The 24,680-nt window shown below is 35.0% G+C and overlaps 2 protein-coding genes across 6 annotated transcripts in view; both read left to right on the top strand.

The window, feature by feature from the left end:
* LOC119619702 (complement factor H-related protein 1-like) overlaps positions 1 to 16,842 on the top strand; it is a 34,871-nt gene extending 18,029 nt beyond the window's left edge. The window contains exons 4-5 of the mRNA XM_073011934.1: positions 12,697 to 12,873; positions 16,589 to 16,842. Of these exons, the coding sequence (XP_072868035.1) occupies positions 12,697 to 12,873; positions 16,589 to 16,842 (431 nt within the window). The remainder of the gene's footprint in view (positions 1 to 12,696; positions 12,874 to 16,588) is intronic.
* Positions 1 to 24,680, top strand: part of LOC103230383 (complement factor H-related protein 4) — a 120,742-nt gene that overhangs the window by 21,916 nt on the left and 74,146 nt on the right. For 2 of the 5 annotated variants that reach the window (XM_073011426.1, XM_073011427.1), the window contains exon 2: positions 24,291 to 24,485. The exons of the other annotated variants lie outside the window; for them this stretch is intronic. In XM_073011426.1, coding sequence (XP_072867527.1) covers positions 24,291 to 24,485 — 195 coding nt within the window. The remainder of the gene's footprint in view (positions 1 to 24,290; positions 24,486 to 24,680) is intronic. 5 annotated transcript variants of the gene reach the window in all.

The raw sequence follows: 24,680 nt of genomic DNA, 5'->3' as shown, positions 1-24,680 counted from the left end.
AACCACCTTTACATTCCTTGGATTAAACCCATTTGTTCATAGCAAATGCTCTTTTTAATGTGCTGTGGGATTTGTTTTGCTAATATAATGTTGAAGTTTTTTTGTACCTGTGTTCATCAGGGGAGTTTGCCTGTGGTTTTCTTTTTGTGTTGTGTCCTTGCCTGGTTTTGGTTTCAGAGTAATGCTGGGCCACTACAATGAATTAGAAAAATGATCTCCTCTTCCAATTTTGGAGTTGCTTTAGAAAATAGTTACTAGTTCTCTTTAAAATGTTTGGTAGAATTCAGCAATGAAGCCATCAGGTCTTGGATTTTCTTTGATGGGAGACATTTTATTACTGATGTAATCTCTCTTTAGGATTAGTCTGTTAAGATTTTTCCATTTCCTCTGAGTTAGTAGGCTGTGTGTGTCTTGGAATTTATCCATTTCTTCTAAGTTATTCAATTTGTTGCTATATAATTGCTAGTAATGGTCTCTCATTATTATTTACATTTTTGTGGTATCAGTTGTAATGTCTCCTTTTTCATCTCTGATGGTGTTTCTTTAAACCGTATCTCTTTGTTTTCAGTTATTCTTGTTGAAGCTTTGTCAATTTTGATTATCTTATAAAAACAATTCTTTCATTGATATTTTGTACTGCTTTTGGAGCTCATTTTTCTTACTTTTGCTTTATGATTTCTATCCTTCTACTAATTTTGAGGTTGATTAATTTGTTCATGTTTTTCTGCTTCTTTGAGGTGTACTACTAGATTGTTTATTTGAGTTTTTCCCACTTTCTTGATATAGGCATTTATTCCTATAAATGTCCATCTTAGAAGTACTTTTGCTGCATCCCATAAGTTTTGCTATGTTTCGTTTCCATCTTCCTTTTTCTCAAGATATTTTTAAATTTCTTTAAATTTTTGGACCACACTATTGCTTCAGAGTGTATTGTTTAATTTTCACCTAATTTTAACTTTTCCCTAATTCCTCCTTTTTTGATTTCTCCTTTCATACCATTGTTGTCAGAAAAAATACTTGATATGATTTCAGTCTTCTTGAATTTGATAAGACTTGTTTTATGGTCTAACATATGACATGTTCTGGAGAATGTTCTGTGTGCATTTGAGAAGAAAATATTATATGTTGTTTTTAAGTAGTATGTTCTTTATATGTCTGTCCAATCTTTTGGTATAAATTATTGTTCAAGTTTAATGTTTCCTTATTGATATTCTGTCTGGATGCTCTCTCTAAATGTTGAAAGTAAAACATTGATATCCCCTACTATTACTGTATTGCAGTCCACATCTCCATTCAGATTCCTAAATGTTTCCTTTATATATTTAGTTGCTCTGATGTTGAGTGTATACATATCTTTGCAATAGTTGTATTATCTTGATAAATTGACCCTGATATCATTATATAGTAACCTTCTTTGTCCCTTTGTACAGTTTTTCCCTTAAGTCTATTTTGTCTGAAATAAATATAACTACCCCTGCCCTCTTTTAGTTTTTATTTTTATAAATTTTTTTCCATTCTTTCACTGCAATCTATGAATGTACCTTACAGTGAAGTAAGTCAATTGTAAGCAATTTATAATTGAGTATTAATCTATAATTTATTCATTCTAGGCTTTTTGATTGTAGAATAGATTCCATTTCCATATAAAGTAATTTTGATAGGTAAGGATTTATAGTGGCAATTTGTTAATTGTATTCTGGTTGGTTTTTAAACCATTTTTTTCTTTCTCTCTTGCTTGCTTTATTTATACTTTGGTGTCTTTCTGTAGTCATATGCTTAGGATTTCTTCTTTAATCTTTTGTGTATCTATTAGAGGCTTTGCTTTATTATCCTTAGGCTTGGATAATATATCTTACAAAAGTCTATTTTAAGTTGATAGAAACTGAATTTTGATTACATATCAAATCTCTAAATTTTACTCTGCCCCTCTCATGTTTTCTGTCTTTGATGATACACTTTACATCTTTCTACAATTCATATCTCTTAACAAAGTTTGTAGCTTCAGTTGTTCTTAGTAGCTTTGCCTTTTAACCTTTATTTGCCTAGCTATATTTACCCATCACCATTGAAGTATTAGAGTGTTTGGATTTCATATTGTACTTACTTTTACTAGTAAGTTTCATACTTTAACACCTTCTTGTTACTAATTAGCATCCTCTTCTTTCACCTTCAAGAACTCCCTTTAGCATTTCTTGTAAGGCAGAAAAGTGTCCTTATGCTCTCTCAGCCTTTTTTAATCTTGGAAAGCTTTTATCACTCCTTTGTTTTTAAGACAGAATAGTGGAATCTAGAATTATTGGTTGGCAGCTATTTTCTTTCAGAACTTTGAGTATATCAATCCACTTCCTTATGTCCTGCAAAGTTTCTGTTGTGTAATCCACTGACAATCTTGTGGAAATTCCATTTTATATAACCATTCACTTTTTATTTGCCTTTTCTGCACTGCTCCAATTTGGCGTTGCGCCTGCAGTTTTTACATACCATTTTAAGACCACCTATTTGCTTTATGATCTAGGGAGACTGGTATATTTCCAGTATCTTCTGCTGTAAGATTTAAGAGTTTTTGGATAGAGTCCTTTTGGAGGTAAGTAAAAGTTGCAGCACTTGATGGAGACATAAACCTTTTTGGGGATAACCATGGAACTGCATTTTAAACACACTTTCTCTTCACTGCTCTTGGGCAATGAAGCTCCTGGAAGTGCTTACACACCCATATAAAACTGCCATTTTTTTGTGTGTGGTCTAGATAGACTCCGGATATATTTTGTGCCCTCTACTCCCAGAACCAAGAGTTTTATGATATAGTCCCTGAATGAAAGTTATAAAAGTTAGGACACTCAAATTTGTGTGGACAAACTAGTTGAAAGAGTAATCAGTGTCCCTGGATTTGTCACTGGGGTGAGCCACTAGAACCGGCTAGAGAAGTACCCGATGCGAGTTCGTTAGAATCCAGACTGCGAGTTTTTTAGAATTTAGACCTCCAAGTAGCCACAGGAAGAATATTCATAAAACTCTTTCTTCGGAGGAACAGGGGTCTGTGTTTTTTCAGCCCATTCTCTGAACTGCTATTAGGGAATGAAGTTTCTGGAAACTCTTCAGCACCTGTATCAAACCACATTTTCTCCTGTGATCTAGAGAGACTCTCATGTGTCTAATCTCCTCTGCTTCCAAAATTAGTGAATTAAGAGCCAAAGCACAGGAAATCTTAAACTTTGGATGTTTTGTGTGAGATCTAAAGACTCCTCTCCACAATGAGAAATTGGGTTTTTGAGACTCCTTTTCTAATTGGATGGTGCAGTGCACAAGACTGGGGTCCATGCTCCAGTGTGTGGCAACTTTTCTTACTTGTTCAATGTGAATGTTTTCTTCCTTGCCTGGTGGGTAGGAGTCCCTTTGTTGGTCTCCGACTTTCTTTCAGAAGGAGTTCATTCATGAATAGATGTTTGTTTAGGACATTCTTGGGTGGAAGAAGAGTCAGGAGCTTCCACTCCTGCCATGTTGCTGACATCACCCCATGACTAGCTCTTTATTTTACTCCCAGGAAACTAGAATATTACAGGTATCGTTAAGTGCTCCTACACAAGCAAGAGAGAAACCAGTACTTCAAGATGCTCCCCAAAACACTAGCATGATAAACACATAGTTCACTCTTATCTTTCCTCTCTGAGGGAGAAGCAGCCAAAATATATTGGTTTCTGTTTACTTTAGGGGGTTGCAAGAGGCTTTGCACTGGTTTCTAGATTTCTCACAAAGGGAATTGTTTCCAATATCATCATTGAATCAGTGTGCTTGCCAGGGCAACAGTGAGTTGTGGCTTCCTATACTGCCATCTTGCTGATGTCACTGCCCTCTTTCACTCTCAATATTAATCATGTTTTAAAAATCTTGATCATTGTTTTACTTTTTTCCCAATTTTATTAATATTTTCAAAAACCAATTATAATACCTTTAAATTTTCTCCATTTGCTCTCTATTTTTTTAGATTTCTTATATTTTACTAATTTTAGCTTTGCAGCTTTCTCCCTTTTCTATTTTTCTTTGTCTGTTTTCTCTTCTTCACTGACTTTATTGTTTTCTTCCTTCTGATGACTTCAATTTTAATTTCACTTCTCTCAATCTTAGGGTGGAAAACGAAAACATGGTCATAAACTATGACACTTTGAAAACATAAAACTTTAAAGCACCAACATTTTGAGCACTGCTTTAGCTGTGTCCCAAAATGTTATATATGTATGTGTGTATGTGTTTATGCTCTGTGTGTGGGGAGACAGAGAGAGAGAGATTTATTTTTATTTTATTTGAAATATTTTCTCACTTGCCTTGTGGTTTGTTTGTTGATGATCATTTATATAGATGTCTATTGTTTAATTTCCAAATATTTGATTTTTTCTAGATAACCTATTTTTGCAGGTTTGTAATTTAATTCTGTTGTCAAAGAATACTGGGAAAATTGCAATGTTTTGAAACACTCAGTGTTTTAATTGCATAGCACGTAGTCTACCTTGCTGATGGTATTATTTACAAATAAAAATGTGCATACACACTAAATGTAGAATTAGGCTATACTGGATCAGAATGTTCTTTAAATATATTTGGCTGTGTCACAAATTTGTTAAATAAATAATCTCTTTCTCAATTACTTACTATCAGAAAATACTTTTAAAATGAGTAATAATGATTGCAGTACACATTGAAATCAATGGGATACAGCTTTAACAGAGATGTATTGGACATCACAACGTGCATTAGAAGAAAAAAAAATAAAAGTAACAAGTACTACAATCAAGAAGGTAGACAGGAACATACACCTAACAAAAACAGAAGGAAATTATCATTCAAGCATAAATAGTTGCTCATTTGTCTTAAGAAAAATAAATGGACAAGAAGGCTAAAAACATGTTAAAATATTGAAAAATAGAAATAAGTAAAAATACTTTTGATAAAATATAAAATACTTTAATTATCGTAGGCAGAAAAAGAAAACTTGAAGTTATCAATAAATAACCTTTAGTAAAGTTTTATTCACCCAAACGTCTCCCTGAATTGATAACAAAATGTCAGACACTTGAAATCATTGTCATGGTTTCCTAGAGTATGCTTGCATAAAGCGTTAGGTGAGGTAGAGCATACACTGTGATAGGAGGAAGCAAATCAAGGGATTATAGAGGGCTGAATGCTCCTAGATGCTTCTAAACTCCCCCATCAGTGTCAAACAGGACATGCTTCATTTTCATATGATGAAAAAATAAGATATTTCTGATGTATCGCAATTTAACAAGAGCTCAGCTGTGAGTTTACAAAGGTGTCTTTATATGTGATTATATAACTTTATATGTGATTATATATATTAGTATATATATAAACTATATATAACAGGCTGTGCAATGCATTAAACTGGGTGCATACCATCCATTTAAATATGCCTAAACAGTATAGGTTAGCTAGTAAATAAAAGCTCTAGGGGAGTTTCAAGCTTTAAATAGCACACGATAAATTACTAGTGAATATATTTAATGCTTATATTGGTTAAGTGTCAGTACCAAATTGATTATTAACTAAATGTAATTCTACTTCTGGCTAGTTAGATTCTATTGACAGAAAATTTTGTGAGGGTTTTAATCCAGTTCTAATGCATTTGATCATAGATATCAATTTTTATTATTGCATGTAATTAAGAGTGTGTAATACCGTTAAACATTCTAAAGGTTCAAAATAATTAAAATCGATAATACATAAATTACGCAAAATTTATTATACAAAGAATATATGAAAAAACTACAAGAAAATCTGAGAATACAAGCCAAAAATTTTATCATTTAATGTAACTGTTACACAGTTGAAAGGTATAGCATATGTATACATAGAACATCACAATTAAGATGTGATAATTTATGAAACATAGTTATTGAATATTCTATTTATTCTATTTTCATCATAGAAATTATGATTTTTAATCAAAAAGCCTAATTTTAATATTTAAATATTTAAATTTTTATTTTAATATTAATCATATTTTTAATATTTTCAATAATTTTTAGTGGCACAAATACAGTTATGCCCACCTCCACCTCAGATTCCCAATTCTTGGACTATGAAAACCACATTGAATTATCGAGATGGAGAAAAAGTGTCTGTTCTTTGCCAAGAAAATTATCTGATTCAGGAAGGAGAAGAAATGATGTGCAAAGATGGAAGATGGCAGTCAATACCACGCTGTGTTGGTCAGTAACGTATAACTTGTTTTACTTAATTCTTTCAAATGAAGTTAATACTCTCTTGTGCTTTGTGTAACCAAGAGAGAAGTTCTTTCTCTGTGTCTACTCCTTTATCCTTACACAATAAATTAGGATGTAGGCTCATTAATCAATAACCACTCTTTCAGTTTTTTGGATGAAATACAGCCCAAATCTTTGGAATATTATGTAAATGTCATGTAACTTTTCAATTCATGTATATTTTAATCATCATGATGAATAGGACATGACTGAAGAGGATTATTGAACAAGAGGATGGTAACATAGATATGGTAGGGGAATATATCTTTGTAAGTTTCTAATATGTTTTAGTTTTTAAATAATTTTATTTGTTCAAAGTGTACTCACTTTAAAATCCAAAATAGTATTTAGTTTTATATTTCAATCTAAATATTTTGTTTGTTCTTGACCCTTTGATTTTTGTTCTTCATTTAGAAAAGATTCCATGTACACAGCCACCTCATGTAGAACATGGAAGCATTATTTCATCCAGGTCTTCACAAGAAAATTATGCACATGGGACTAAATTGAGTTATACTTGTGAAGATGGTTTCAGGCTATCTAAAGAAAATGAAATAACATGCTACATGGGAAAATGGAGTTCTCCACCTCATTGTGAAGGTTAGGACAATACGAATACTCAATTTCTGTTTATGGTAGAATTCACTAAAAACAATCTCTTCTTATCAAAGTGAGGGGACAGAATAATTCAGATTGCTGCATATATAAAATTATTTATATGTTATACCATTAAAATACTTTTTGCATGATTGAATCTATTTTACTCCTGTTAATTTTATTTTGTTCATGATAGAATCATTTTTTATTCTGGCATTTAAAAAATAATATCTAGTAAAATTAAACATATCCATATTAGTTCGTTCTCATGATGATATAAAGAACTGCCTGATACTGGGTAATTTATAAAGGAAAAAGGTATAATTGGCTCACAGTTCTGCATGGCTTGGGAGGTCTTAGGAAACTTACAATCCTTGTGAAAGGAGAAGCGAACACATGATGACAGGAAGGTTAATTGCTGAGCAAAAAAGGAAAAGCCCCTTATAAAACCATTTGATCTCATGAGAACTCACTCACCGTCACAAGAACAGAAGCATGGAGATAACTGCCCCCATTATTCAATGACCACCGACTGTGTCCCTCTCATGAAACATGGGGATTATGGGAACTACAATTCAACAAGAGACTTAATTGAGGACTCAGACAAACCATAGCATTCTACCATGGCCCATCCCAATTCTCACATCCTCACATTTCAAAACATAATCATGCCTTCCCAACAGTCCCCAAAATCTTAACTTATTCCAGCATTAACTCAAAAGTTCATGTCCAAAGTCTCATCTGAGACAAGGCAAATCCTCTCTGCTTATGAGCCTGTAAAATCAAAAGCAAGTTGGTCATTTCCTAGATACAATGGGGATACAGGCATTGGGTAAATGCTCCCATTCTAAAATGGAGGAAGTGACCCAAACAAAGTGGCTACATGCCTGATGGAAGTTCAAAATTTAATAGGGCAGTCATTAAAACTTAAAGTTCCAAAATTATCTCCTTTGATTCCATGTCTCACATTCAGGTCATGCTAATTGATGCACGGGGTGGGCTCCCACAGCCTTGGGCAGAATCTCTCCCCGTGACTTTGTCCCCTTCCTGGCTACTTTCTTGGGCTAGCATTGAGTGCCTGTGGCATTTCCAAGAGCATGGTGCAAGCTATCAATAGATCTACCATGCTGGGGTTTTAAGTACTGTGGCCCTGTTCTCACAGATCCACAAGGCAGTGCCCCAGTGGAGACTCTGTGTGAGGACTCTGACCCCACATTTCCCTCACTCAGTGTCCTAGCAGAGGTTCTCCATGTGGGCTCCACCCTGCAGCAAACTTCTGACTGGACATCCAGGCATTTCCATATATCTTCTGCAATCTAGGCGGAGGTTCCCAAACCTCAATTCTTAACTTCTATGCACCCACAGGCCCAAGACCACGTGTAACTCCCAGCAAGGCTTGGTGTTTTCACACTCTGAAGCAACAGACCAAGCTGTATGTTGGCCCCTTTAAGCCACAAATGGAGCTGAAGCAACTGGGATAGAGGATATCATGTCCTGAGACTGCATAGAGCAGTGGGACCCTGGGCCTATTCTATGAAAGCATTTATTCCTACTGGGCTTCTGGGCCTGTGATGGGAGAGGTATCATGAAGACCTTTGACATGCCCTGGAGACATCACCATTGTCTTGGTGATTAACTTTTAGCTCATTATTTTTGCAAATTTCTGCAGCAGGCTTGAATTTCTCCCCAGAAAATGAGGTTTTCTTTTCTATTGCATTATCAGTCTGCAAATTTTCCAAACTTTTATGCTTTGATTCCTCTTGAGCTCTTTGCCACTTAGAAATTTATTGTGCCAGATACCCTAAATCATCTCTCTCAAGTTCAAAGTTCTGCAGATCTCTAGGGCAGGACCACTATGCCACCAATCTCTTTCCATAGCAGAAGTGACCTTTACTCTAGTTTCCAACAAGTTCCTCATCTTCATCTGAGACCACCTCATCATGGACTTCATTGTCCATATCACTAAGCATTTTGGTCAAAACGATTCAACAAGTCTGTAGGAACTGCCAAACTTTCCCATATCTTCTTGTCTTCTGAGCCCTCCAAATTCCTAGGAAGTTCCAAACTTTTTCACATTTTCCTGTCTTCTTCTGACCCATACAAACTGTTCTAACCTGTGCCTTTTACCCAGTCCCAAAGAGGCTTCCACATTTCTGGTTATCTTTACAGCAGCACCCAACTCTCTGTGGTACCAATTTACTGTATTAGTTTGTTCTCATACTGCTATAAAGAACTGCCCAAGACTGCATAATTTATAAAGGAAGGAGGTTTAATTGACTCACAGTTCCATAATGCTGGAGAGGCCTTGGGAAAGTTACAACTATGATGGAAGGGTGAGCAAACATGTCCTTCTTCATATCATGGCAGGAAGGAAAAATGCAAAGCAAAGTGCAGAGAAAAGCAAAGACAGAAAAACCCCTTATAAAACCATCAGATTTCATGAGAACTCACTCACAATCATGAAAACAGCAGCAGAGGGATTAATCACCCCAGTGATTCACTTTACTCCCATCAGGTCCCTCCCACAGCACATGAGGATTATAGTAACTGCAATTCAAGATGAAATTTGGGTGTGGACATAGCCAAACTTGTTCTGCAAGTTGTCATGTTTGCTTTGTCATTATGTTTTAAAACTTCTTTTACATTCTTCCTACAATGCTCCTTCTGATTTCCTACAATATATTATGTTTTATCTGGATTGTTAACCATAAATGTGTATCTTATTATCACGAGTAAGTTTACAGAGGCATTCCCTACCGAGGCATTGATGATCCTTTTCTTAAATGTATTGCTATTTTTAGTTTCAAGTCCTTCCTCAGTTGGTGACAGTCGGATAGATACACAGACACCAGAAGGCTGGTTTTAGGAAATATTTATGTACTTCTCTGCAACATCATGGTAGCTCCGGTGTTGTTTCTTATCAAATGTAACTACTCAATATAAAAACAGGCACATAAAATTAAATTTCTGAGTTAGTGAAACCTGAATTCATTCTTTTTTTTTTTAGGCCTTCCTTGTAAATCTCCACCTGAGATTTCTCATGGTGTTGTAGCTCACACGTCAGACAGTTATCAGTATGGAGAAGAAGTTACGTACAAATGTTCTGAAGGTTTTGGAATTGATGGACCTCCAATTACAAAATGCTTAGGAGAAAAATGGTCTCACCCTCCATCATGCATAAGTATGGTGTATTGAATTTTATTATATATACGATAAATATTCTTCATTCAAAGTGTACGTCTTACCAATAAGAAGAAAACAGTGACTCTAGAATTTCATAAGGTTTTCTTGAGTATTCTGGATTGTTGTGGAAAATTATAACTCTAGTAATTAAAACATTTGACTTTATAAGCCAAATTGGTTCATTTTCACATCATCCTGTGTGAACTTTAAGCGCCCTCTGATGTATAGTCTCAGACTTCTCATCTCTGTTCTTAGGGCACAATTGCCTCTACTCATCAATCTCATCATTATTCAATTTTCTGTCAGTTTATCAACAATCTCCCTAAATTTTCTAAAATATTTACGAAATTATTAAAATATTTCACATTTGACAGGAGCAAAACATTTGGAAATAATACAATACACACATAATTGGTGTATTATTCTGTTCTCCCACTGCCGTAAAGAACTTCCTGAGACTGGGTAATTTATAAGAGAAAAAATTTTAATTGGTCACAGTTTTGCATGGCTGAGGAGGTGTCATGAAACTTACAATTACCACTGAAGGGGAAGCAGGCACCTTCTTCACAAGGTGGCAGGAGAGAGAGGAGTGAGCGAAGGAGGAACTTCCAAACACTTATTAAACCATCGATCCTGTGAGAATTCACTCACTGTTATGAGAACAGCGTGTGGGAAACTGCCACCATGATCCAATCCCCTCCCATCAGGTCTCTCTCTAAACACCTGGGGATTATAATTCAAGATGAGATTTGGGTGGGGACACAAAGCCTAACCATATCAGGTGGCAAGTATGGACAAAAAATAATGTGAACAAAAAAATGTGTAATCTCAAGTGCTACGGCTACCAATATCTCTTGAGGCTTCTAATATCATTCCTATTTTGTATTTTTAATAGATTTAGAAGAATTTAATATAATTAAGAGAAAATGGCCAATATATTTCCTCAAGTTATAAGCAAAATGTTGTACAGTATTCATTGATTCTATATATCTCTATTTTAGAATACTTTACATGCATTGTACGTAACCTGTTTTTAAAGATTTGCTGAACAAATACATATTTTTCCTATTTCAGAAACAGATTGTCTCAGTTTGCCAAGCTTTGAAAATGCCATACCCATGGGAGAGAAGAAGGATTCATATAAGTCTGGTGAGCAGGTGACTTACACTTGTGCAACATATTACAAAATGGATGGACCCAGTACTGTAACATGCATTAATAGCAGATGGACAGGAAGGCCAACATGCAGAGGTACTTTGATGAATTCTTAAAATTTATTTATATAATGCATGGGCCTGGCCCAGTGGCTCATGCCTGTAATCCCAACACTTTGGGAGGTCAAGGGGGGCAGATCACTTCAGGTCAGGGGTTCGAGACCGGCCTGGCCAACATAGTGAAAACCCGTCTCTACTAAAAATACAAAAAAATTGCGGGGCATGGTGACATGCATCTGAAGTCCCAGCTACTCGGGAGGCTGAGGCAGGAGAATCACTTGAAGCAGGGAGATGAAGATTGAAGTGGGCCAAGATTGTGCCACTACACTCCACCCAGGGTGTCAGAGTGAGATTAAATCTCCAATAAATAAATAAATATATAAGTACAATTTATTTATATAGACTGTCTTAGGCAATAAAATAAAGAATTGTCTCTAACATCATTAAAACGGACATAAATTAAGTTTTTAGGGCAGAACAAAGTGGGCATATGCCTAAAAATAAAAAGATGGAACTGAATATTTGATGATTAATCTTAGCTCAGTAATTCTCAAAGTGTGGTTGCTAAACTGGTAGCATCATCATCTTCTTGGCGATTGTTTGAAATGAAAGTAAAATTCCATAAGCTCATTCTAGACATATGGTATCAAAAGTCTCGAAATAGAACCCTGAAACTGTTTTACCAACCCCTCCAGGGAATTCTATGCACACTTCTGTATGAGAAGCACTGCTATAGCCTGTTATTACTACACATGGACGTGAAACTCTCTGATGAATTTTGCATTGTTCAGCATAGTATCCTTATTCATTGGCAATTAAATTATCTGAAGTTATTTTTATTATTGTAGACTTATTTTCTTTTATTTTTCCACATCTCCAATTTGGATCCTTTGATTAACCATCCTTCCTCTCTTTTAACTTGGGTCATTTTCAAATGTGTTTTTAATTCTTTGCTTATTCGCTAAGAAAATGTCTATTTGTGTTTATTTTTAAGAGGCTAAAATGTATAAGCAAGATGATTGCAAAGCACAATCCGATATCCCATAATCTATTTATGCTGACTTTTGCATTTTATAAATTAATGTTAAATAAATAGAAATGGTAATGTTTTTTCTACTCAAACTCAAAGAGAGATACCCAGGAAAACATTCATTTACACAGGTTTTCAGAAGGAAAAAAAAAAATGATCTATCTGTGTTCCAGAGAAGGATGAAGAAGAAATTTAAAACATCAAAGCTTGTACCTTACAAAAAATAGTTTTATGTCTTTTCCTCAATACTACATTTAAATTTATTAAAATCAACAAAATATTTGATAAGAGATTTTCTGTTTATTTTAAATTCATCTTGAAATATATTTGTAATTGTATTGGTTGATTTGCTACTCAAAATGAACATAAGGGGGAACCACTTTTTTTTTCTATTCAGACACTTCCTGTGTGAATCCACCCACAGTACAAAACGCTCATATAGTGTCGAGACAGATGAGTAAATATGCATCTGGTGAGAGAGTACGTTATGAATGTAGGAACTCTTATGAAATGTTTGGGGATGAAGAAGTGATGTGTGTAAATGGAAACTGGACAGAACCACCTCAATGCAAAGGTAGAGTATTATATTTCCTTTAATACTTTGGGAGAGTATAGCAAGGTTAGAATATGTTGATTTCAGTAAAATAAAGTATTTTTTATGAGTAGATTTTTCAAATGTAAATAAAATGATTAATGGTGCTTATAATTCAATTCTTCTTGTGAACAGAACACAAGTAAAACTGTATATTTTCGGGAAAGATTCGGTCAAATTAAAAGAGTCGGTACCCAAAAAATAAGTATGTTAAGCATTACAACACTGATTTCGTTCTCAGGAATACGTGTTATAAAGATACACTATGTGCTTTTGACAGCAATAAGTGATGTACATTCTAAGATATGGAATAGGCAGTTGAAGAGAGATCATAGATTGTGATATAAATGTGGGCATCTTCAGTATATGGATTTTATTTCAAGGCATGTGACTGACTGTATTTATAAAAAGAAGTCTGAGCACATAGTCCTGGGTCATTCTAATATGTAGACATGAAGCAAGGAAAACCAACAAAGGAGATGGTATCTTACCCACTTTTATTTTTAAAATTAATGTTTTTCTTTTTTTTTCACTATTTTACTTAGACTCTACTTATATTTTATATTGAAGTGAGTTTTTGTAGACAGCATGTAGCTGAATATTGTTTATATATCCATTCATCCTTTCATGGCATGTTAATTGATGCCCTTGGACCATTTACACTTAAAATAATTATTGATATATAAGACTTAAGCCTCTGGCATTTATTTGTTTCTGTCTGTTTCCTCTCAGTTTCGGTCCTATTTCCCTATTCCTCTGTTTCGTATGAGGAAAATTATTAAGGAGATTAATTTTGATTCATATGTATTGTGTATTGTTTTCTATTGTATCTCTTTGTATAGCTTTTCTCCTCTTTTTAAAAAGTTGTTGCTCTAGCTAATACTATATACATGTAATAAAATATTACTGTCTACTGGTACTGACATTAAAATCTTCAATTGGAATATAAAAACCGTATTTTCATGTAGATCCATTTATACTCTCCACATTTTATGTATAAATGCCATTGATATTTTCTGTACATACATTGAGCACCATATTAAACTCGTTTGCTTTAAACATCAAACATAATGGAAAAAACTTATGAAGAAAAAGATATCCTGTTATATTGACTCCTCTTTTTATTCATTATATTATTCTATTTTTTCAGTATCCTAAAGTCTCAAGCTCTTACTTTTATCATTATATTTTAATTTGAAGAATTCCTTTAGTTAATCTTTAGGCATAGGTTTACTGGAGAAAAATTCTCCTGGTTTCCTTGTCTCTAAGAATGTCTATATTTATCCCTTTACTTGTAAAGGATAGTGTCACTGGATATAAAATTTGGAGTTGACAGTCCTTTAAACTCTTGAAAACTGTGCCACATGGTTATAGATGAAAAGCTCACCATCACTGGAATTGTTGATCCCCTTGAGGAAAGGCATAGATTTGCCTAGTTGCTTTCAAGATATTTTTTTCGTTTTTTAAGTAGTTTTTTTTTTTTTAAATATATACTGGTATAAATTCCAATGTGTTTATCCTTATTGGAGTTCACTCAACTTCTTAAATACAAGTTTATGCCTTATGACCAAAATAGGAAGTTTTCAGGCATCACTTTATTTATGCATTTTTTCCAGCCCAATATTCTTTCTCTTCTTTTTCTGCATCTGCATTATTTGTTATTGTATTTTTCTGAATGTCTCAGCTCAATTTTTTGTTTTCAATCTATTTTCAGAGCAGGAAATCTGTATCGCCCTTTGTTCAGTTCATGGATTTATTTGTCTGTCAGATCCAAATGTATTATAAAGTGTATTCATTTTTTTAAATAATTTTATCATGCTTTTTCATTTTATAATTCTTAAGTGATTTTTAAAAACCATTATCAATTTAAAAACCTCTGTCCTTTAGTGTTACTCCAAAGAATGTTGAATACAAAATAAGAAATCTCCTCTGTCATAGTTTTCTATGTTTAGCATATATTCATTCAGAAAGACATTTCTTAATCCTGGTCTACTGTAAGCAGCAATATTTGGTAATATTGTATGTGTTCAATCCTAAGTCAAAAGAACAAAGCTGGAGGCATCACGCTGCCTGACTTCAAACTATACTACAAGGCTACAGTAACCAAAACAGCATGGTACTGGTACCAAAACAGAGATATAGACCAATGGAACAGAACAGAGTCCTCAGAAATAATACCACACATCTACAGCCATCTGATCTTTGACAAACCTGACAAAAACAAGAAATGGGGAAAGGATTCCCTATTTAATAAATGGTGCTGGGAAAATTGGCTAGCCATAAGTAGAAAGCTGAAACTGGATCCTTTCCTTACTCCTTATACGAAAATTAATTCAAGATGGATTAGAGACTTAAATGTTAGTCCTAATACCATAAAAGTCCTAGAGGAAAACCTAGGTAGTACCATTCAGGACATAGGCATGGGCAAAGACTTCATGTCTAAAACACCAAAAGCAACAGCAGCAAAAGCCAAAATTGACAAATGGGATCTCATTAAACTAAAGAGCTTCTGCACAGCAAAAGAAACTACCATCAGAGTGAACAGGCAACCTACAGAATGGGAGAAAATTTTTGCAATCTACTCATCTGACAAAGGGCTAATATCTAGAACCTACAAAGAACTCAAACAAATTTACAAGAAAAAAACAAACAATCCCATCAAAAAGTGGGCAAAGGATATGAACAGACAGTTATCAAAAGAAGACATTCATACAGCCAACAGACACATGAAAAAATGCTCATCATCACTGGCCATCAGAGAAATGCAAATCAAAACCACAATGAGATACCATCTCACACCAGTTAGAATGGCGATCATTCAAAAGTCAGGAAACAACAGGTGCTGGAGAGGATGTGGAGAAATAGGAACACTTTTACACTGTTGGTGGGATTGTAAACTAGTTCAACCATTATGGAAAACAGTACGGCGATTCCTCAAGGATCTAGAACTAGATGTACCATATGACCCAGCCATCCCATTACTGGGTATATACCCAAAGGATTATAAATTATGCTGCTATAAAGACACATGCACATGTATGTTTATTGCGGCACTATTCACAATAGCAAAGACTTGGAATCAACCCAAATGTCCATCAGTGACAGATTGGATTAAGAAAATGTGGCACATATACACCATGGAATACTATGCAGCCATAAAAAAGGATGAGTTTGTGTCCTTTGTAGGGACATGGATGCAGCTGGAAACCATCATTCTTAGCAAACTATCACAAGAACAGAAAACCAAACACCGCATGTTCTCACTCATAGGTGGGAACTGAACAATGAAATCACTTGGACTCGGGAAGGGGAACATCACACACCGGGGCCTATCATGGGGAGGGGTGAGGGGGGAGGGATTGCATTGGGAGTTATACCTGATGTAAATGACGAGTTGATGGGTGCAGCACACCAACATGGCACAAGTATACATATGTAACAACCTGCACGTTATGCACATGTACCCTAGAAAGTATAATAATAATAAATAAATTTAAAAAAAAAATAAAGGAGAAAAGAACTTAAATATATTACTTTCAGTTTAAAGGGTTAAAATTTCTTCCAGGATTCATTTCTTTCACCAGAAATCACAAAACTGTTGATATTATATAAAGTGCTGTGTTTATATTTACCTTATTTGAACTCATAGTTTGATTTTCTCTCACAATAAATCAAATGATGAAATGATGTTTTTTAGATTCTACAGGAAAATGTGGGACCCCTCCACCTATTGACAACGGAGACACTACTTCATTCCCGTTGTCACTATATGCTCCAGATTCATCAGTTGAGTATCAATGCCAGAACTTGTATCATCTTGAGGGTAACAAGCAAGTAACACGTAGCAATGGACAATGGTCAGAACCACCAAAATGCTTACATAAGTACTTTAATATTTGCATGGATCCTGGAAAAATCAGTGTGATGAGTCTGATATTTCGCTGTTTGTAACAAAATAATCACAGATTATTGTATAACCATTCTGCTGAATGCTTGCCTACCAAATATTTATGTTAGAAAGCAAACTTTAGAAATTTTTCTTTACGGCAGGGACGGTGGCTCAGGCCTGTAATCCCAGCAGTTTGGGAGGCTGAGGCGGGCAGATCACGAGATCAGGAGATCCAGACCATCCTGGCTAACATGGTGAAACCCTGTCTCAAAAAAGAGATCCGGGTGTGGTGGTGGGTGCCTGTAGTCCCAGCTAGTTGGGAGTCTGAGACAGGAGAATGGCGTGAACCTGGGTGGCTCAGCTTACAGTGGGCCAAGATCTTGCCACTGCACTCCAGCCTGGGCGGCAGAGTGAGACTCCATCTCAAAAAGAAAAAAAAAAAAAAAGAAAGGAAAATTTTCTCTTTATATTTATATTTCATTTTAAAACATTTAGTTGACAAATAAAAATAATATATTTTCATGTTTGAGAATATGCTGTATTGATATATTTATAATACAATGATTACCACAATCGAATTAATTAGCACATTCTTCATCACCTATGGTTATCATTGTGTGTAGGTGGGTGTGGGAGTATGTGTGTGTGTAAAGGTGGTGAGGACACTTAATATCTTTCTTACCAATTTTAAAATAAATACAGTATTATTAGCTATAAACATCGCTTGATCTCTATATTTGATTCCAAGTTCTTATTCAAATTATAGCTGAAAGTTTGTACTCTTTGACCAATATCTTAATCAAAAAAAGTAGCAATGATAAGTTCTAAAATGCAGGGATCCTAAAATGGCAGTTTATGTAATGAATCATTGATAATACACCTGTAATTTTCATACATTAAACATAATACCTCATTTTTACATCCTTTGCCATTTTAACATTATTTAAATAAATCTGACGTTTTTACATAGTCTGTTTGGATAGTGTTTTGAGAAATAATTCCTGAACCATCATTTAACATTCTACTTGAAAACCTGAAAGTCTATGACAATTTACATATTTGCATAATAGTTATTGTTTTATGTTCATTTTTTTTTTAATTATACTTTAAGTTCTAGGGTACATGTGCACAACCTGCAGGTTTGTTACATATGTATACATGTGCCATGTTGGTGTGCTGCACCCATTAACTCGTCATTTACATTAGGTATGTCTCCTAATGCTATCCTCTCCCCTCCCCGCTCCCGACAATAGGGCCCAGTGTGTGATGTTCCCATTCCTGTGTCCACGTGATCTCATTGTTCAGTTCCCACCTATGAGTGAGAACATGCGGTACCTGGTTTTCTGTTCTTGCGATAGTTTGCTGAGAATGATGGTTTCCAGCTGCATCCATGTCCCTACAAAGGACACTAATTCATCCTTTTTTATGGCTGCATATCATTCCATGGTGTATATGTGCCACATTTTCTTAATCCAGTCTGTCACTGATGGACATTTGGGTTGATTCCAAGTCTTTGCTATTGTGAATAGTGCCACAATAAACACACGTGTGCCTGTGTCTTTATAGCAGCATGATTTATAATCCTTGGGGTATATCCCCAGTAATGGGATGGCTGGGTCTAATGGTATTTCTAGTTCTAGATCCTTGAGGAATCGTCACATTGTTTTACACAGTGGTTGAACTAGTTTACAGTCCCACCAACAGTGTAAAAGTGTTCCTATTTCTCCACATCCTCTCCAGCACCTGTTGTTTCCTGATTTTTTAATGATTTCCATTCTAACTGGTGTGAGATGGCATCTCATTGTGGTTTTGATTTGCATTTCTCTGATAGCGAGTGGTGATGAGCATTTTTTCATGTGTCTGTTGGCTGTATGAATGCCTTCTTTTGAGAAGTGTCTATTCATATTCTTTGCCCACTTTTTGATGGGGTTGTTTGTTTTTTTCTTGTAAATTTGATTGATTTCTTTATAGGTTCTGGATATTAGCCCTTTGTCAGATGATTTCAAAATGTTTCTCCCATTCTATAGGTTGCCTGTTCACTCTGATGGTAGTTTCTTTTCCTGTGCAGAAGCTCTTTAGTTTAATAAGATTCCATTTGTCAATTTTGGCTTTTTTTGCCATTGCTTTTGGTGTTTTAGACATGAATTCCTTGCCTATGTCTATGTCTTGAATGGTATTACCTAGGTTTTCTTCTAGGGTTTTTATGGTATTAGGTCTAACATTTAAGTTTCTAATTCATTTTGAATTAATTTCTTATAAGGAGTAAGGAAAGGATCCAGTTTCAGCTTTCTACTTATGGCTAGCCAATTTTCCCAGAACTGTTTATTAAATGGGGAATCCTTTCCCCATTTCTTGTTTTTGTCAGGTTTGTCAAAGAACAGATGGCTGCAGATGTGTGGTATTATTTCTGAGGACTCTGTTCTGTTCCATTGGTCTATATTTCTGTTTTGGTACCAGTACCATGCTGTTTTGGTTACTGTAGCCTTGTAGTATAGTTTGAAGTCAGGTAGCATGATGCCTCCAGCTTTGTTCTTTTGGCTTAGGATTGTCTTGGCAATGCAGGGTCTTTTTTGGTTCCATATGAACTTTAAATCAGTTTTTTCCAATTCTGTGAAGAAAGTCATTGGTAGCTGAATGGGGATGGCATTGAATCTGTAAATTACGTTGAGCAGTATGGCCATTTTTAAAATATTGATTCTTCCTATCCAAGAGCATGGTATGTTCTTCCATTTGTTTGTGTCCTCTTTTATTTCACTGAGCAGTGGTTTGTAGTTCTCCTTGAAGAGGTCCTTTACATCCCTTGTAAGTTGGATTCCTAGGTATTTTATTCTCTTTGAAGCTATTGTGAATGAGAGTTCATTCATGATTTGGCTCTCTGTTTGTCTGTTACTGGTGTATAAGAATGCTTGTGATTTTTGCACATTGATTTTGTATCTTGAGACTTTGCTGAAGTTTCTTATCAGCTTAAGGAGATTTTGGGATGAGACGATGGGGTTTTCTAAATATACAATCATGTCATCTGCAAACAGGGACAATTTGACTTCTTCTTTTCCTAACCGAATACCCTTGATTTCTTTCTCTTGCCTGATTACCCTAGCCAGAACTTCCAACACTATGTTGAATAGGAGTGGTGAGAGAGGGCATCCCTGTCTTGTGCCAGTTTTCAAAGGGAATGCTTCCAGTTTTTGCTCATTCAGTGTGATATTGGTTGTGGGTTTGTCATAAATAGCTCTTATGATTTTGAGATATGTTCCATCAATACCGAATTTACTGAGAGTTTTTAGCATGAAGGGCTGTTGAATTTTGTCAAAGGCCTTTTCTGCTTCTATTGAGATAATCATGTGGTTTTTGTCTTTGGTTCTGTTTATATGCTGGATTGCGTTTATTGATTTGTGTATGTTGAACCAGCCTTGCCTCCCAGGGATGATGCCCACTTGATAATAGTGGATAAGCTTTTTGATGTGCTGCTGGATTTGGTTTGCCAGTATTTTTTTGAGGATTTTTGCAACAATGTTCATTAGGGATATTGGTCTAAAATTTTCTTTTTTTGTTGTATTTCCATCAGGCTGTGGTATCAGGGTGATGTTGACCTCATTAAATGAGTTAGGGAGGATTCCCTCTTTTTCTATTGATTGGAAGAGTTTCAGAAGGAATGGTACCAACTCCTCCTTGTACCTCTGGTAGAATTCGGCTGTGAATCCGTCTGGTTCTGGACTTTTTTTGATTGGTAGGCTATTAATTATTGCCTCAATTTCAGAGCCTGCTATTGGTCTATTCAGGGATTCAACTTCTTCCTGGTTTAGTCTTGGAAGAGTGTAAGTGTCCAGGAAATTATCCATTTCTTCTAAGTTTACTAGTTCATTTGAGTAGAGGTGTTTATAGTATTCTCTGATGGTAGTTCGTATTTCTGTGGGGTCAGTGGTGATATCCCCTTTATAAATTTTTATTGCATCTATTCGTTTCTTCTCTCTTTTCTTCTTTATTAGTCTTGCTAACAGTCTATCAATTTTCTTGATCTTTTCAAAAAACCAACTCCTGGATTCATTGATTTTTTTGGAGTGTTTTTGTGTCTCTATCTCCTTCTGTTCTGCTCTGATCTTAGTTATTTCTTGCCTTCTGCTAGCTTTTGAATGTGTTTGCTCTTGCTTCTCTAGTTCTTTTAATTGTGATGTTAGGGTGTCACTTTTAGATCTTTCCTGCTTTCTCTTGTGGGCATTTAGTGTTGTAAATTTCGCTCTACACGCTGCTTTAAATGTGTCCCAGAGATTCTGGTATGTTGTATCTTTGTTCTCATTGGTTTCAAAGAACATCTTTATTTCTGCCTTCAGTTATTTATGTACTCAGTAGTTATTCAGGATCAGGTTGTTCAGTTTCCATGTAGTTGAGCAATTTTGATTGAGTTTCTTAGTCGTGAGTTCCAATTTGACTACACTGTGGTCTGAGAGACAGTTTGTTATAATTTCTGTTCTTTTACATTTGCTGAGGAGTGCTTTACTTCCAACTATGTGGTCAATTTTGGAATACGTGTGATGCGGTGCTGAGAAGAATGTATACTGTGTTGATTTGGGGTGGAGAGTCTGTAGATGTCTATTAGATCCGCTTGGTACAGAGTTGAGTTCAATTCCTGGATATCCTTGATAACTTTCTGTCTCATTGATCTGTCTAATGTTGACAGTGGGGTGTTAAAGTCTCCCATTATTATTTTATGGGAGTGTAAGTCTCTTTGTAAGTCTCTAAGGACTTGCTTCTAAATCCCTTTTAAACTGATCATTTTCAATACCCAATGCATTACAATCAATTGTCATTGTACTTCTTTGGGACGCTAAAATTTGTTTCAAATCTCACTAAGAAGCTGGCTTCTGTGTATATTTCACGTGTCCCCATTAAACTTTGGCATAATGAAAGGTTCCAGGCTTTCCTTGACATTTCCTACTACAGACCAAGTTCCAATAGTTCCAAATATTAAATCATTTTATGGTTCCAAGTATTAAATCATTTTATGGTTGACTTGTGACAATGTAGTTCAGCTCAAATGTATCTGGACCAACTGAGATCCAACTATGTCTGGATTTCAATTGTTAACATTTAACATTGAACCATCTGGAGTTCTCATGGACAAGAGGAGAAGTTGATCAGTTACATGGTTTATCAGTTTCTAATTTCATTAAATAACCATATCTAATTATCAGATGCAGGACTTTATTCTCAGAACTGCTACTTTACTCACTTGTGTCATTGAACAGTTTAAAGATTTAAGGGAATCAGAATTTGGTAATAATATCTTGGGTGTACTGTCCTTGCTAATTTTTGTCTTGTTGAATGCTTTATGTTTACATATTATCTGTATTCATCTATGTTCAGAATCTAGTAATTCAAATCAACAAATAGTTTTCATATGATTAATGAATGATATACTTTGTGAGTTGCTTATGCTAAGAAATTTTTTTTTAATGGTAGTTGATGTTTCAGTTCTGAACAATAAAATCAACATGCCAATTCTTTTGGAAGTCACACTATTTGAAAGATAAACTTGACAGAAAATTTGTAATTGTAACTTACTATAATGTTCATTGAATTTGCATTGACCAATATTTCTTCCATCAACTCATAAGTTATTTACACTTATTTAAAAATAGGGTGTCAAGAACATTATTTTTAATTTTGAATATCCTTTTAGAGTTGTATAAATTGTACATTCATCTATTAGAGTTGCCAAAACAAAGTGTCAAGGGTGTCAATTCATATTGTAGAGCAGGGTTGCTTCTAAATCCCTTTTAAACTGATCATTTTCAGTACACAATGCATTACAATCAATTGCCATTGTACTTCTTTGGGACGCTCAAATCTGTTTCAAATCTCACTAAGAAACTGGCTTCTGTGTATATTTCACATGTCCCCATTAAGCTTTGGCATAACAAAAGGTTGCAGGCTTTCCTTGACTTTTCCTACTACGGACCAAGTTCCAATAGTTTCTCTATGAAATTCCAGTGGCTTTTAGTGGGAAAAACGATTTTTAGAAACAAACCTAAACTATGAAAACCTTGCTACAGGTTCGAAATTATCGTTGACTAAGAAAAGTAATTTTTGACCGAGCCGGGGGCTCATGCCTTAATCCCAGCACTTTGGGGGGCCAAGGCGTGTGGATCACTTGAGGTCAGGAGTTGGAGACCAGCCTGGCCAACATGATGGAACGCTGAAAATTCAAAAACTTACCCGGGTGTGGTGGTACACACCTGTAATCCCAGCTCCTCAAGAGGCTGAGGCAGGAGAATCACTTGTACCTGGGAGGCAGAGGTTGCAGTGAGCTGAGATCGTGCCATAGTACTCTAGCCTTGGCGACAGAGCAAGACTGTTAAAAAAAAAAAAGAAATAAAGAAAAGAAAAAGAAAAAGAAAAATGATTTCCTTTAATATATGTCCCTTTCTTCCTCAGACTAAATATCCTGCAATCATAAGAAAATGTAAAAGTTTCTCAGGAGGTTATACAGAGCAGGGAAGGTTAGATTTTCCATATGGAAGAGACACTCAGCAGAAAACTGTGCATCCATGCTTGAAAGGCTGGGTCAAAGAAGTTGTCATGCGTCACCCAACAAGCCTCTGGAGTCAGTTATGTAACTAGCAAACGCTTCCCACTAAGTAAAGATGTCGCTTCTCTGAACTTAGTCTTCTCATCTGCACGCTAAAGCTGTTGTGCCGCTAGCCTCCTTCCAGTTCTGATTTATGATGATTCAAACTTAAAGATTTTTATTTAGTTACATTCTAAGTTTTCACAATAAATAGGTTGTGAATATTATTTTCTATCACTTGTTACAGAATTGTAGAAGAAACATAAATTATATTCTATGTAAATTATGGTGTAAGTATAAATATATATATATATATTTTTTTGAACATTCGTGTATTTACCCATATTTTTTATGTTAATAATATATCTCATCCGATACATGAGTTCGCACTATGGTAAGAATGCATGCCATCGAATACAAACAAAATGCCATGAAACTCAACAAAATGTTTTATTTCTGAAGATAATTCGCTACATTTCTGATTTTTTTTTTTTTAATGTTAGAGTCGTATTTCTTGTTTCTCTTTTCCAAAAAACAATTAATGCCAATGTGTACACCCTGAACGGACAGCTTTAGCATAACTTGGTATAGAGTTAGATAAGCTCAGTTTAAATTAATGCTGATAAAACCTCCAGAGTTGCTGAAGAGACCATACTACGTGAGTAGAATTAAAGAAAGTGGAATGAGGTTCTTCTTGTCCTGTTAATTGATTTGGGATCCATTAAGGATTTTAAGTGGAGAAATAAAATGGCCAGATGATGGGTTATTAATTTATACAAAGAAAAATAGATTATAAAGATGAGCGGTCAGGATCAGGAAACTAGTCATGGTTGCTGTGATTCCAGAAGAAAATGTTTGAGAGAAGGTGATATCAAAATTTATCTCTAATATGAGTTATTACAGTAAAAAATATGTATACTTTTTTTGTTTGTTTTTTATTGCAAGTGAGACCTTGTCATTTTCCTGACATTAAACATGGAAGTCTGTATTATGAGAACATGCGTAGACCATACTTTCCAGTACCTGTAGGAAAATATTACTCCTATCTCTGTGATGAATCTTTTGAGACTCCTTCAGGAAGTTACTGGGATTACATTCATTGCACACAAGATGGGTGGTCACCAGCAGTACCATGCCTCAGTAAGTAAACCTCTGGACAGCTATACATGCATAAAACTTTCAAAGATTAAAGAAAGGAGAGCACATAAGTGATTACTCTTGTCTTATGTAACAGAAATAGGGCCAAGAAAAGAGTTGTTCAAGCAAAATGACGAGAATAGATCTTTTCTATTATGAGGAGTTCTTGAAAATCATATAAGAAATAAATATAGAGAC

Source organism: Chlorocebus sabaeus, chromosome 25, assembly GCF_047675955.1.
Source record: "Chlorocebus sabaeus isolate Y175 chromosome 25, mChlSab1.0.hap1, whole genome shotgun sequence".
Classification (NCBI taxonomy): Eukaryota; Metazoa; Chordata; class Mammalia; order Primates; family Cercopithecidae; genus Chlorocebus; species Chlorocebus sabaeus.
This window is presented reverse-complemented; position numbering and strand designations above follow the sequence as displayed.